General features: G+C 49.2%; 1 protein-coding gene across 1 annotated transcript in view; it reads right to left on the reverse strand.

The window, feature by feature from the left end:
• The window catches only part of LOC124047738 (netrin receptor DCC-like), a 434005-nt gene that overhangs the window by 40046 nt on the left and 379016 nt on the right, over positions 1–14943 (reverse strand). Inside the window, exon 12 of the mRNA XM_046368043.1 lies at positions 5571–5620. Coding sequence (XP_046223999.1) covers positions 5571–5620 — 50 coding nt within the window. The remainder of the gene's footprint in view (positions 1–5570; positions 5621–14943) is intronic.

Raw genomic sequence — 14943 nt, forward strand, 5'->3', positions numbered from 1 at the left:
TATCTACCATTCCAGTGTTTAATTGCTATGTTGTAATTACTTCGTCACCATGGACACTCTAGACCCAAACTGCTACAGACCTATATCTATCCTACCTCGCCTTTCTAAGGTCTTCGAAAGCCAAGTCAACAAACAGATTACCGACCATTTCGAATCTCACCATACCCTCTCTGCTATGCAATCTGGTTTCAGAGCTGGTCATGGGTGCACCTCAGCCACGCTCAAGGTCCTAAACAATATCTTAACCGCCATCGATAAGAAACATTACTGTGCAGCCGATTCATTGATCTGGCCAAGGCTTTCGACTCTGTCAATCACCACATCCTCATTGGCAGACTCGACAGCCTTGGTTTCTCAAATGATTGCCTCGCCTGGTTCACCAACTACTTCTCTGATAGAGTTCAGTGTATCAAATCAGAGGGCCTGTTGTCCGGACCTTTGGCAGTCTCTATGGGGGTACCTCAAGGTTCAATTCATGGACCCACTCTTTTCTCTGTGTACATCAATGATGTCCCTCTTGCTGCTGGTGATTCTCTGATCCACCTCAACGCAGACGACACCATTCTGTAGACTTCTGGCCCTGCTTTGGACACTCCAGACGAGCTTCAGTGCCATACAACTCTCCTTCCGTGGCCTCCAACTGCTCTTAAATACAAGTAAAACTAAATGCATGCTCTTCAACCGATCGCTGCCTGCACCTGCCCGCCTGTCCAACATCACTACTCTGGACGGCTCTGACTTAGAATACATGGACAACTACAAATAACTAGGTGCCTGGTTAGACTGTAAACTCTCCTTCCAGACCCACATCAAACACCTCCAAAGTTAAATTTAGAATTGGCTTCCTATTCTATTTTATATAGCCTCCAACACTCTACTCAACAAATTGGATGCAGTCTATCACAGTGCCATCCGTTTTGTCACCAAAGCCCCATATACTACCCACCATTGCGACCTATAGGCTCTCGTTGGCTGGACCTCGCTTCACACTCATCACCAAACCCACTGGCTCCATGTCATCTACAAGACCCTGCTTAAGTTTAGGGTTAGGGTTAGGGTTAGGGTAACGCTTGAGTTTAGGGTTAGGGTAACGCTTGAGTTTAGGGTTAGGGTAACGCTTGAATTTAGGGTTAGGGCAACGCTTGAATTTAGGGTTAGGGCAACGCTTGAGTTTAGGGTTAGGGTAACGCTTGAATTTAGGGTTAGGGCAACGCTTGAGTTTAGGGTTAGGGTAACACTTGAGTTTAGGGTTAGGGTAACGCTTGAGTTTAGGGTTAGGGTAACGCTTGAGTTTAGAGTTAGGGTAACGCTTGAATTTAGGGTTAGGGCAACGCTTGAGTTTAGGGTTAGGGTAACACTTGAGTTTAGGGTTAGGGTTAGGGTTAGGGTAACGGTTGAGTTTAGGGTTAGGGTTAGGGTTAGGGTTATGGTAACGGTTGAGTTTAGGGTTAGGGTTAGGGTTATGGTAGTCAAGTCAAGTCAAATTTTATTTGTCACATACACATGGTTAGCAGATGTGCTTCTAGTTCCGACAATGCAGTGATAACCAACAAGTAATCTAACTAACAATTCCAAAACTACTGTCTTATACACAGTGTAAGGGGATAAGGAACATGTACATAAGGATATATGAATGAGTGATGGTACAGAGCAGCATACAGTAGATGGTATCGAGTACAGTATATACATATGAGATGAGTGTGTAGACAAAGTAAACAAAGTGGCATAGTTAAAGTGGCTAGTGATACATGTGTTACATAAGGATGCAGTCGATGATGTAGAGTACAGTATATACATATGCATATGAGATGAATAATGTAGGGTAAGTAACATTATATAAGGTAGCATTGTTTAAAGTGGCTAGTGATATATTTACATCATTTCCCATCAATTCCCATTATTAAAATGGCTGGAGTTGGGTCAGTGTCAATGACAGTATGTTGGCAGCAGCCACTCAATGTTAGTGGTGGCTGTTTAACAGTCTGATGGCCTTGAGATAGAAGCTGTTTTTCAGTCTCTCGGTCCCAGCTTTGATGCACCTGTACTGACCTCGCCTTCTGGATGATAGCGGGGTGAACAGGCAGTGGTTCGGGTGGTTGATGTCCTTGATGATCTTTATGGCCTTCCTGTAACAACGGGTGGTGTAGGTGTCCTGGAGGGCAGGTAGTTTGCCCCCGGTGATGCGTTGTGCAGTCCTCACTGCCCTCTGGAGAGCCTTACGGTTGAGGGCGGAGCAGTTGCCGTACCAGGCGGTGATACAGCCCGCCAGGATGCTCTCGATTGTGCATCTGTAGAAGTTTGTGAGTGCTTTTGGTGACAAGCCGAATTTCTTCAGCCTCCTGAGGTTGAATAGGCGCTGCTGCGCCTTCTTCACGACGCTGTCAGTGTGAGTGGACCAATTCAGTTTGTCTGTGATGTGTATGCCGAGGAACTTAAAACTAGCTACCCTCTCCACTACTGTTCCATCGATGTGGATAGGGGGTGTTCCCTCTGCTGTTTCCTGAAGTCCACAATCATCTCCTTAGTTTTGTTGACGTTGAGTGTGAGGTTATTTTCCTGACACCACACTCCGAGGGCCCTCACCTCCTCCCTGTAGGCCGTCTCGTCGTTGTTGGTAATCAAGCCTACCACTGTTGTGTCGTCCGCAAACTTGATGATTGAGTTGGAGGCGTGCGTGGCCACGCAGTCGTGGGTGAACAGGGAGTACAGGAGAGGGCTCAGAACGCACCCTTGTGGGGCCCCCGTGTTGAGGATCAGCGGGGAGGAGATGTTGTTGCCTACCCTCACCACCTGGGGCGGCCCGTCAGGAAGTCCAGTACCCAGTTGCACAGGGCGGGGTCGAGACCCAGGGTCTCGAGCTTGATGACGAGCTTGGAGGGTACTATGGTGTTGAATGCCGAGCTGTAGTCGATGAACAGCATTCTCACATAGGTATTCCTCTTGTCCAGGTGGGTTAGGGCAGTGTGCAGTGTGGTTGAGATTGCATCGTCTGTGGACCTATTTGGGCGGTAAGCAAATTGGAGTGGGTCTAGGGTGTCAGGTAGGGTGGAGGTGATATGGTCCTTGACTAGTCTCTCAAAGCACTTCATGATGACGGAAGTGAGTGCTACGGGGCGGTAGTCGTTTAGCTCAGTTACCTTAGCTTTCTTGGGAACAGGAACAATGGTGGCCCTCTTGAAGCATGTGGGAACAGCAGACTGGTATAGGGATTGATTGAATATGTCCGTAAACACACCGGCCAGCTGGTCTGCGCATGCTCTGAGGGCGCGGCTGGGGATGCCGTCTGGGGTAACGGTTGAGTTTAGGGTTAGGGTTAGGGTTAGGGTAACGGTTGAGTTTAGGGTTAGGAGGTCAGTATGGAAGTCATTCAGCTTTCTATAATAGTTTAATATGCTTCTGACTGTCAACCATCAAGCCTAGCTTCTGACTGTCAACCATCAAGCCTAGCTTCTGACTGTCAACCATCAAGCCTAGCTTCTGACTGTCAACCATCAAGCCTAGCTTCTGACTGTCAACCATCAAGCCTAGCTTCTGACTGTCAACCATCAAGCCTAGCTTCTGACTGTCAACCATCAAGCCTAGCTGTCCAAAACCAATCATATACTTAGCGAATGGAACTCGATCACACAGCATTTTAAAACTTCCTGAAATGCCTTTCCTTTTAAAGCATCAAGTTCTCATTCTCTCATGTTAGGAAATATCAATATTGTCAATAATGACAGGAAATGCCAATACATATTGTTTAAACAACACTCAGTCTGTCCTGTTGAAATTGGATCAGTGGTGTACTGCTTTTTTCCTGTGTCCCAAAATTGCAACCTATTCCCTATATACCTGCACTACTTTTAACCAGACCCCTATAAAATGAAGAGAGCCCAACATTGGGAAATATAATGTACTATAACGTGAGTCAAACATGACCAGATTGGAAGGTCACTCTCTATAATGACAATATAATCCAGATGAATCCATTCTTCCAACACCACCACAAGGTGTTACAGGAAATCCAATTCCCACCTGAAGGGTTTAGAGAGACTCCATGACTCATAACCCCCCCAAGGTTTTATCTAGTAAAGAGTCAATCAAGGTGGGCTCTTTATTCATCTCGTCTGGGCTAGCTGGTGCCTTGGCAACTAGTGTCACAGTTTATATGATAGAAGTATCACGGACAATTGCTGCTCTTTCTGTTGTTGTTATTGCACATACTGTAAGTAGACAAACTAGTATGAATAATTCTGTCAGATTTAGACTTCTGCTTCTGAATGGAGCCTCTCTCTCTCTCTCTCTCTCTCTCTCTCTCTCTCTCTCTCTCTCTCTCTCTCTTTCTCTCAAATGTGGGTGAATGGTGGAATAAATTAGTATTCAGGTTAATAAAAGAAAACCCCTTGAGATAATATAAATGATTTGTAGAATATGCCCAAGGCTGGAACTTCAAGGCTTGGACATATTTTCTGGTCCCAAATCTGTTTGTGCTGTTTAATGCCTCAAATTTCCTCCTTTTTTCCACTTTCTCAAGCTGAAGCCTGCAGGGGCCCCAGCTACTGAAACCTGTAGGGGCCCCAGCTACTGAAGCCTGTAGGGGCCCCAGCTACTGAAACCTGTAGGGGCCCCAGCTATTGAAACCTGTAGGGGCCCCAGCTAATGATTTCTGTAGGGGCCCCAGCTACTGAAACCTGTAGGGGCCCCAGCTACTGAAACTTGTAGGGGCCCCAGCCACTGAAACCTGTAGGGGCCCCAGCTACTGAAGCCTGTAGGGCCCCAGATACTGAAACCTGTAGGGGCCCCAGCTACTGAAACCTGTAGGGGCCCCAGCTACTGAAACCTGTAGGGGCCCCAGCTACTGAAACCTGTAGGGGCCCCAGCTACTGAGGGGTCCCAGCTACTGAAGCCTGTAGGGGCCCCAGTCTCTTATTTCTGTAGGGGCCCCAGTCTCTAATTTCTGTAGGGGCCCCAGTCTCAAATTTCTGTAGGGCCACAGCCCCAGTCTCTTATTTCTGTAGGGGCCCAGTCTCTAATTTCTGTAGGGGCCCCAGTCTCTAATTTCTAGAGTGGCCCCAGTCTCTAATTTCTGCAGGGGCCCCAGTCTCTTATTTCTGTAGGGGCCCCAGTCTCGAATTTCTGTAGGGGCCCCAGTCTCGAATTTCTGTGGGGGCCCAAGTCTCGAATTTCTGTAGGGGCCCCAGGCTCGAATTTCTGTAGGGGCCCCAGTCTCTTATTTCTGTAGGGGCCCCAGCTACTGCAAACTGTTTTTCTGAGAACTTTTGGCTGTTCTGAATTATTCTGCTACTCCAGGGATCCACTCTGGCATAAACTGTCTGTCTGTCTGTCTGTCTGTTTGCCTGACTGTCTGCCTGCCTGTCTGAAGGTAGGCAGCTCATTCTGGATTGACAGACCCAACTGGCTGGAAGGTGAAGCCAAGACATCTGTGTCAATAAAAATACATGTTCTCTGTGTTTCGGACTGAGGTGTTTGGACATTTCGACTTCATAGCATTGATGTTTTATAGCCCAAAGGATATATATTCGCACATATAATATATATTTTAAATCACAAAAAATGCATGTACTCACTCTTGAGAGGACGACTTCCAAGGAGATGTTTTGTGGTGGAGCACTTGGCACTGTGGATGAAATAACACATGATCAAATGAATGAAACAAATACACTGATTTCTGTAGGGGCCCCAGCTACTGAAACCTGTAGGGGCCCCAGCTACTGAAGCCTGTAGGGGCCCCAGCTACTGACGCCTGTAGGGGCCCCAGCTACTGAAACCTGTAGGGGCCCCAGCTACTGAAACCTGTAGGGGCCCCAGCTACTGGAGCCTGTAGGGGCCCCAGCTACTGACGCCTGTAGGGGCCCCAGCTACTGACGCCTGTAGGGGCCCCAGCTACTGACGCCTGTAGGGGCCCCAGCTACTGAAGCCTGTAGGGGCCCCAGCTACTGAAACCTGTAGGGGCCCCAGCTACTGACGCCTGTAGGGGCCCCAGCTACTGACGCCTGTAGGGGCCCCAGCTACTGACGCCTGTAGGGGCCCCAGCTACTGAAGCCTGTAGGGGCCCCAGCTACTGAAGCCTGTAGGGGCCCCAGCTACTGAAACCTGTAGGGGCCCCAGCTACTGGAGCCTGTAGGGGCCCCAGCTACTGAAACCTGTAGGGGCCCCAGCTACTGAAGCCTGTAGGGGCCCCAGCTACTGAAACCTGTAGGGGCCCCAGCTACTGACGCCTGTAGGGGCCCCAGCTACTGAAGCCTGTAGGGGCCCCAGCTACTGAAACCTGTAGGGGCCCCAGCTACTGAAACCTGTAGGGGCCCCAGCTACTGAAACCTGTAGGGGCCCCAGCTACTGGAGCCTGTAGGGGCCCCAGCTACTGAAACCTGTAGGGGGCCCAGCTACTGAAACCTGTAGGGGCCCCAGCTACTGAAACCTGTAGGGGCCCCAGCTACTGGAGCCTGTAGGGGCCCCAGCTACTGAAACCTGTAGGGGCCCAGCTACTGAAACCTGTAGGGGCCCCAGCTACTGAAACCTGTAGGGGCCCCAGCTACTGAAACCTGTAGGGGCCCCAGCTACTGAAACCTGTAGGGGCCCCAGCTACTGAAACCTGTAGGGGCCCCAGCTACTGAAACCTGTAGGGGCCCCAGCTACTGAAACCTGTAGGGGCCCCAGCTACTGAAACCTGTAGGGGCCCCAGCTACTGACGCCTGTAGGGGCCCCAGCTACTGAAACCTGTAGGGGCCCCAGCTACTGAAGCCTGTAGGGGCCCCAGCTACTGAAACCTGTAGGGGCCCCAGCTACTGAAACCTGTAGGGGCCCCAGCTACTGAAACCTGTAGGGGCCCCAGCTACTGAAACCTGTAGGGGCCCCAACTACTGACGCCTGTAGGGGCCCCAGCTACTGAAACCTGTAGGGGCCCCAGCTACTGAAACCTGTAGGGGCCCCAGCTACTGAAGCCTGTAGGGGCCCCAGCTACTGGAGCCTGTAGGGGCCCCAGCTACTGAAACCTGTAGGGGCCCCAGCTACTGACGCCTGTAGGGGATCCTCACTGAAACCTGTAGGGGCCCCAGCTACTGAAATCTGTAGGGGCCCCAGCTACTGAAGCCTTTAGGGGATCCTCACTGAAACCTGTAGGGGCCCCAGCTACTGAAGCCTGTAGGGGATCCTCACTGAAGCCTGTAGGGGCCCCAGCTACTGAAGCCTGTAGGGGATCCTCACTGAAACCTGTAGGGGCCCCAGCTACTGAAGCCTGTAGGGGCCCCAGCTACTGAAGCCTGTAGGAGATCCTCACTGAAACCTGTAGGGGCCCCAGCTACTGAAACCTGTAGGGGCCCCAGCCACTGAAACCTGTAGGGGCCTCAGTCACTGAAACCTGTAGGGGCCCCAGTCATTGAAACCTGTAGGGGCCCGAGTCACTGAAACCTGTAGGGGCCCCAGCTACTGAAACCTGTAGGGGCCCCAGCTACTGAAACCTGTAGGGGCCCCAGCTACTGAAACCTGTAGGGGCCCGAGTCACTGAAGCTTGTAGGAAATAACACATGATAAAATGAATGAAACAAATACACACATTTTAAAAGCAGGGTTTCACACACGGGACACACATCTGTTGTTGAACATCTGTTACCAAGTATTTGCATATTAATGTGTGGGAATATTAATGCAGAGGCATCCTGTATGTGATCGTATCTCAATGTAATCAAGGTTTGAAATTATTATGCTTTTTTTGTTGTCAAATTCTATATCCGTATAGGATTCTTGCGGTTAATTTGTAGTGTACAAATGATTTATAATTTTGTTTCCGGCACCCCGACCATCCGCTCAAGAACAAATCGTCCCGCGACTGACTGTTATTGGGGACCCCTACTATAAACGTACAGGTACAGCATGTGTACTAGAGTCCAGATGTATTACAGTCCCATTCCGATCAAGTCAAATGATTATAATGATTGAAGACGTATCCGTCTTCCACAGACTTAACACTTAGTTACTTGAACATTGAATTATCAAATTACATTTGACGAGATATCGCTTCAGAATAGCGACACAAAGCCCGTGTAGACACAAAACCTATTTAAGTAAGTAATTGAGGTACATATCCTGTCGAGAAACTAAATAGGTTGAATTACAGTAGGCTGAAGAAAATGGTTATCTTGTCTTCCTTTAATGGACTTCCTAGTTTTTAGATGTAGTGACTTAGATTATTGAGAACAGAGGAAGTGGTGATCTGGTCTTCCTTGAATTGACTTCCTAGTTTTTAGATGTAGTGAACGAAGTAAATGGTGAAATTAAAGAGACACTCCGTCAGGCTTATCTACGACAGGGCCTCTCCAGCCCGGGCCAATGGGCACGCAGGATGGAAACGACCCTTTTAGATGGACCTAATTAGGTAACATGAATGACAGATAACAAGACTGACCTTTCTACATATCTCATCTATCAATGACAACATTCTATACAGTCAGAGGAAGAGACCACTGGAGACCACTATATTTTAAACCCCTATCAAAGACGGGACTTCTGAAACAGCTTCCCATAATTCCAGGTTTTGCAGACGACAGAACTCCTTCAGCTGTCCAGGTTGCAGACGACAGAACTCCTTCAGCTGTCCAGGTTGCAGACGACAGAACTCCTTCAGCTGTCCAGGTTGCAGACGACAGAACTCCTTCAGCTGTCCAGGTTGCAGACGACAGAACTCCTTCAGCTGTCCAGGTTGCAGACGACAGAACTCCTTCAGCTGTCCAGCTTGCAGACGACAGAACTCCTTCAGCTGTCCAGCTTGCAGACGACAGAACTCCTTCAGCTGTCCAGGTTGCAGACGACAGAACTCCTTCACCTGTCCAGGTTGCAGACGACAGAACTACTTCAGCTGTCCAGGTTGCAGACGACAGAACTCCTTCAGCTGTCCAGGTTGCAGACGACAGAACTCCTTCAGCTGTCCAGCGAGCAGACGACAGAACTCCTTCAGCTGTCCAGGTTGCAGACGACAGAACTCCTTCAGCTGTCCAGGTTGCAGACGACAGAACTCCTTCAGCTGTCCAGGTTGCAGACGACAGATCTCCTTCAGCTGTCCAGGTTGCAGACGACAGAACTCCTTCAGCTGTCCAGGTTCTGGCAGCACACGGTCCACAGGTAGTGGAGGAGGCGGGTTGGTAGTAGTGACACTGGCATGTGCTTGAGTGACCTGCCAGCCTGGTCGGCAGTGTGCCTGAAGTACAGGCTTGGCGTAAAGCCGTGGTGGACGGGTGACCGGTATGTGGGATGGGGATGGGGGGGAGTAATTAATTACCTCAGAGAGAGAAAGACGAAGCCAGCCGGCAATAAAGAGAGAGAGAAGCGACGGTGGCTGCAGCCGGCCGGCCCGGTGGTTTCTTTACGACAACACAAGGAGCATTGACTAAGCAGGGAGATATAATTCAGCTCTTGGGGCTCATTTGAAACATTCCGTTAATGGGATCTGACAAAAGATACATTCCTTCAACCCTCTTAACCCTCTCAGCTCTGCACTGAACACAAGGACACAATCAGGAGCAATAAGAAAGTTGTGAGACCTGGGAGGAGCTGGGAGGGGCTGAGAGGAGCTGGGAGGGGCTGAGAGGAGCTGGGAGGGGCTGAGAGGAGCTGGGTGGAGCTGAGAGGAGCTGGGAGGGGCTGGGAGGGGCTGAGAGGAGCTGGGAGGGGCTGAGAGGAGCTGGGAGGGGCTGAGAGGAGCTGGGAGGGGCTGGGAGGGGCTGAGAGGAGCTGGGAGGGGCTGAGAGGAGCTGGGAGGGGCTGAGAGGAGCTGGGAGGGGCTGGGAGGGGCTGAGAGGAGCTGGGAGGGGCTGAGAGGAGCTGGGAGGGGCTGGGAGGGGCTGAGAGGAGCTGGGAGGGGCTGAGAGGAGCTGGGAGGGGCTGGGAGGGGCTGAGAGGAGCTGGGAGGGGCTGAGAGGAGCTGGGAGGGGCTGGGAGGGGCTGAGAGGAGCTGGGAGGGGCTGAGAGGAGCTGAGAGGAGCTGGGAGGGGCTGAGAGGAGCTGGGAGGGGCTGGGAGGGGCTGAGAGGAGCTGAGAGGGGCTGAGAGGAGCTGGGAGGGGCTGAGAGGAGCTGGGAGGGGCTGGGAGGGGCTGAGAGGAGCTGGGAGGGGCTGAGAGGAGCTGGGAGGGGTTGAGAGGAGCTGGGAGGGGCTGGGAGGGGCTGAGAGGAGCTGGGAGGGGCTGAGAGGAGCTGGGAGGGGCTGAGAGGAGCTGGGAGGGGCTGAGAGGAGCTGGGAGGGGCTGGGAGGGGCTGAGAGGAGCTGGGAGGGGCTGGGAGGGGCTGAGAGGAGCTGGGAGGGGCTGAGAGGAGCTGGGAGGGGCTGAGAGGCGCTGAGAGGAGCTGGGAGGGGCTGAGAGGAGCTGGGAGGGGCTGGGAGGGGCTGAGAGGAGCTGGGAGGGGCTGAGAGGAGCTGGGAGGGGCTGAGAGGAGCTGGGAGGGGCTGGGAGGGGCTGAGAGGAGCTGTGAGGGGCTGAGAGGAGCTGGGAGGGGCTGGGAGGGGCTGAGAGGAGCTGGGAGGGGCTGAGAGGAGCTGGGAGGGGCTGGGTGGAGCTGGGAGGGGCTGGGAGGAGCTGGGAGGGGCTGGGAGGAGCTGGGAGGGGCTGAGAGGGGCTGAGATGAGCTGGGAGGGGCTGGATGGGGCTGGGAGGAGCTGGGAGGGGCTGAGAGGAGCTGGGAGGGGCTGAGAAGAGCTGGGAGCGGCTGAGAGGGGCTGGGAAGAGCTGGGAGGGGCTGAGAGGAGCTGGGAGGGGCTGAGAGGAGCTGAGAGGGGCTAAGAGGAGCTGAGAGAGGCTGAGAGGAGCTAAGAGGAGCTGAGAGGGGCTAAGAGGAGCTGAGAGAGGCTGAGAGGAGCTGGGAGGGGCTGAGAGGAGCTGAGAGGGGCTAAGAGGAGCTGAGAGGGGCTAAGAGGAGCTGAGAGAGGCTGAGAGGAGCTGGGAGGGGCTGAGAGGAGCTGAGAGGGGCTAAGAGGAGCTGAGAGAGGCTGAGAGGAGCTGAGAGGAACAGAAGACGCCAAGGCTCTGTTTGGCACCTTGCTTTGAACTGAAAGTGACAGAGAGACAGAGAGACAGAGAGAAAGAGAGAGAGATGGACAGAAGAGTGGGCTAGGCTCTGTATCTTGATAGGCAACAAGCAGGGAGGAATAGACCCATAGATTCAACGGATTCAGTTGGACAAGAAGTAAGTTGTGTGAAACAATGGTTCCCAACTCCAACTACCCTCAACAGCACAAAACATACCTGACAATTGAACCTGATTCAACTGATTGAGGGCCTGATGATCAGTTGACAAGTTGATTCAGGTGTGCTTGTCCGGGACTACAATACAACGTTTATAGTGTTGTGGGGAACTGGAGGACCGGAGTTGGGAACCACTGGTGTAAAACACCCAGTATGCTCATTGAGTACCAATGACTTGGCCAGAGTGCTGCTGAGGATGTTCAGATATTGGGTGTGGAAGTGCCCCAGAACCAATCAGTTGGACGGGCCTTTGATTGATTGATTTGATTGGCTTGTTTCTCCACTAGACCTCCTGTGTGTTCAGGTGCTCGTAGCCTTTTTCTTTAAACAGTTGTAATAGTAAAAACATACAGCAGACAGCTGGTGAGTTTCAAATCTGCGGAAGCTTACCATTTATCCTACCATCTCTACCGATCTGTGTGCCAGTTCTGATTCTTTTCAGATGCACATTTTCGTGAAACAGTTTACATTTTAGTTTCGTAATTTTAACCGTAAAAAAATCTGAAGTAAAATTATTAAACTAGTCTCTGCCATACGGACACATTGATCCATTGGAGGCTAAAGAAATGAGAGAATATAACTCAGAGATAGTCTATAGACTAATGTAGCAGTAGGTCTATAACTCAGAGATAGTCTATAGACTAATGTAGCAGTAGACCTATAACTCAGAGATAGTCTATAGACTAATGTAGCAGTAGGTCTATAACTCAGAGATAGTCTATAGACTAATGTAGCAGTAGACCTATAACTCAGAGATAGTCTATAGACTAATGTAGCAGTAGACCTATAACTCAGAGATAGTCTATAGACTAATGTAGCAGTAGGTCTATAACTCAGAGATAGTCTATAGACTAATGTAGCAGTAGGTCTATAACTCAGAGATAGTCTATAGACTAATGTAGCAGTAGGTCTATAACTCAGAGATAGTCTATAGACTAATGTAGCAGTAGGTCTATAACTCAGAGATAGTCTATAGACTAATGTAGCAGTAGACCTATAACTCAGAGATAGTCTATAGACTAATGTAGCAGTAGACCTATAACTCAGAGATAGTCTATAGACTAATGTAGCAGTAGACCTATACCTCAGAGATAGTCTATAGACTAATGTAGCAGTAGACCTATAACTCAGAGATAGTCTATAGACTAATGTAGCAGTAGACCTATAACTCAGAGAGAGTCTATAGACTAATGTAGCAGTAGACCTATAACTCAGAGATAGTCTATAGACTAATGTAGCAGTAGACCTATAACTCAGAGATAGTCTATAGACTAATGTAGCAGTAGACCTATAACTCAGAGATAGTCTATAGACTAATGTAGCAGTAGGTCTATAACTCAGAGATAGTCTATAGACTAATGTAGCAGTAGGTCTATAACTCAGAGATAGTCTATAGACTAATGTAGCAGTAGGTCTATAACTCAGAGATAGTCTATAGACTAATGTAGCAGTAGGTCTATAACTCAGAGATAGTCTATAGACTAATGTAGCAGTAGGTCTATAACTCAGAGATAGTCTATAGACTAATGTAGCAGTAGGTCTATAACTCAGAGATAGTCTATAGACTAATGTAGCAGTAGGTCTATAACTCAGAGATAGTCTATAGACTAATGTAGCAGTAGGTCTATAACTCAGAGATAGTCTATAGACTAATGTAGCAGTAGGTCTATAACTTCCATCATCTACTGAGTAACATACATAAGCCTATAAACCGACAAAATTCAACCCAGTAGAAAATATCCTGATTAACATTCAGGTTCTTTCAATCACGTGTCTCTCTCCTCCGCCTGTCTGCCTCCCTATCTATCTGTCTTGACTTGAGCTATTGCTTAGCATGCATTGTGGAGAGAGACGCGTCATATCTTCACCCTCCTCCTCCGACCTTCTTCTTGTCTCAACGTTTTATAAATTATAACTCAAGACACTTTTATCTCGACACTGATTTTTTTGGGACACTTTTCACTGACAGCCGCAACTCAGTCAACTAATCTCATTTCCATGAGTACTAAAACCCAACATTCAGGGCTTCCCAAAAACACAGTTGTGATTTGAAACAATCAACAGCTATTGTTTTCTCTCTCCAAAATAAGCGAATGATCCTCTGTGGCGAAGTCATGCTCCCTGGTGAAGTGTTTTGAACGGAAATTATTTAGACACAAGAAATAATATAATTTTGGCGAGACATCGATTTACTTTAGGACAACCCAGCATCCTTAGCAGGGCACTGTGAAGCCGCCATCTTTCCTTTCCTATTCACAAGAGGATGAAATCAAAGATCTGTATATAATGAGGAGATTCTGATGTCTCAGCCTTAACATTTACATTTACATTTAAGTCATTTAGCAGACGCTCTTATCCAGAGCGACTTACAAGTTGGTAGTCTTTGTCCCAAAGGCGGGCAGGCAGGCAACAAGCTTTGTTCTGCATATTTGCCCCATAGAAACGCATTAGACTTGTACTGGACAGAGTTTGGTGGGAGTGAGCCCTCTTGCTTTACCTCTTCCTCTCTGCTGAAACTATATCACCTGAGAATAAGCATCCAACCAAGAGAAACAGAGCCCCTCTACAGGTACCCGTGTATCTGATGCTGTCTGGACAGAAATAGTATCACATGCCACAATACTTTGGTCCAGACAGCATCAGATACATGGTCTACACATACTGAGGCAGCATCAGATACATGGTCTACACATACTGAGACAGCATTAGATACATGGTCTACACATACTGAGGCAGCATCAGATACATGGTCTACACATACTGAGACAGCATCAGATACATGGTCTACACATACTGAGACAGCATTAGATACATGGTCTACACATACTGAGGCAGCATCAGATACATGGTCTACACATACTGAGACAGCATCAGATACATGGTCTACACATACTGAGACAGCATCAGATACATGGTCTACACATCCTGAGACAGCATCAGATACATGGTCTACACATACTGAGAAAGCATCAGATACATGGTCTACACATACTGAGACAGCATCAGATACATGGTCTATACATACTGAGACAGCATCAGATACATGGTCTATACATACTGAGACAGCATCAGATACATGGTCTACACATACTGAGACAGCATCAGATACATGGTCTATACATACTGAGACAGCATCAGATACATGGTCTACACATACTGAGACAGAGAGGTGCTGTTTCACTGTCCAGACAGCATCAGATACATGGTCTACACATACTGAGACAGCATCAGATACATGGTCTACACATACTGAGACAGCATCAGATACATGGTCTACACATACTGAGACAGCATCAGATACATGGTCTATACATACTGAGACAGCATCAGATACATGGTCTACACATACTGAGACAGAGAGATGCTGTTTCACTGTCCAGCCAGCATCAGATACATGGTCTACACATACTGAGACAGCATCAGATACATGGTCTACACATACTGAGACAGAGAGGTGCTGTTTCACTGTCCAGACAGCATCAGATACATGGTCTACACATACTGAGACAGCATCAGATACATGGTCTACACATACTGAGACAGCATCAGATACATGGTCTACACATACTGAGACAGAGAGGTGCTGTTTCACTGTCCAGACAGCATCAGATACATGGTCTACACATACTGAGACAGCATCAGATACATGGTCTACACATACTGAGACAGCATCAGATACATGGTCTACACATACTGAGACAGCATCAGATA

The sequence above is a fragment of the Oncorhynchus gorbuscha genome, linkage group LG11, assembly GCF_021184085.1.
Source record: "Oncorhynchus gorbuscha isolate QuinsamMale2020 ecotype Even-year linkage group LG11, OgorEven_v1.0, whole genome shotgun sequence".
Taxonomy (NCBI): domain Eukaryota; kingdom Metazoa; phylum Chordata; class Actinopteri; order Salmoniformes; family Salmonidae; genus Oncorhynchus; species Oncorhynchus gorbuscha.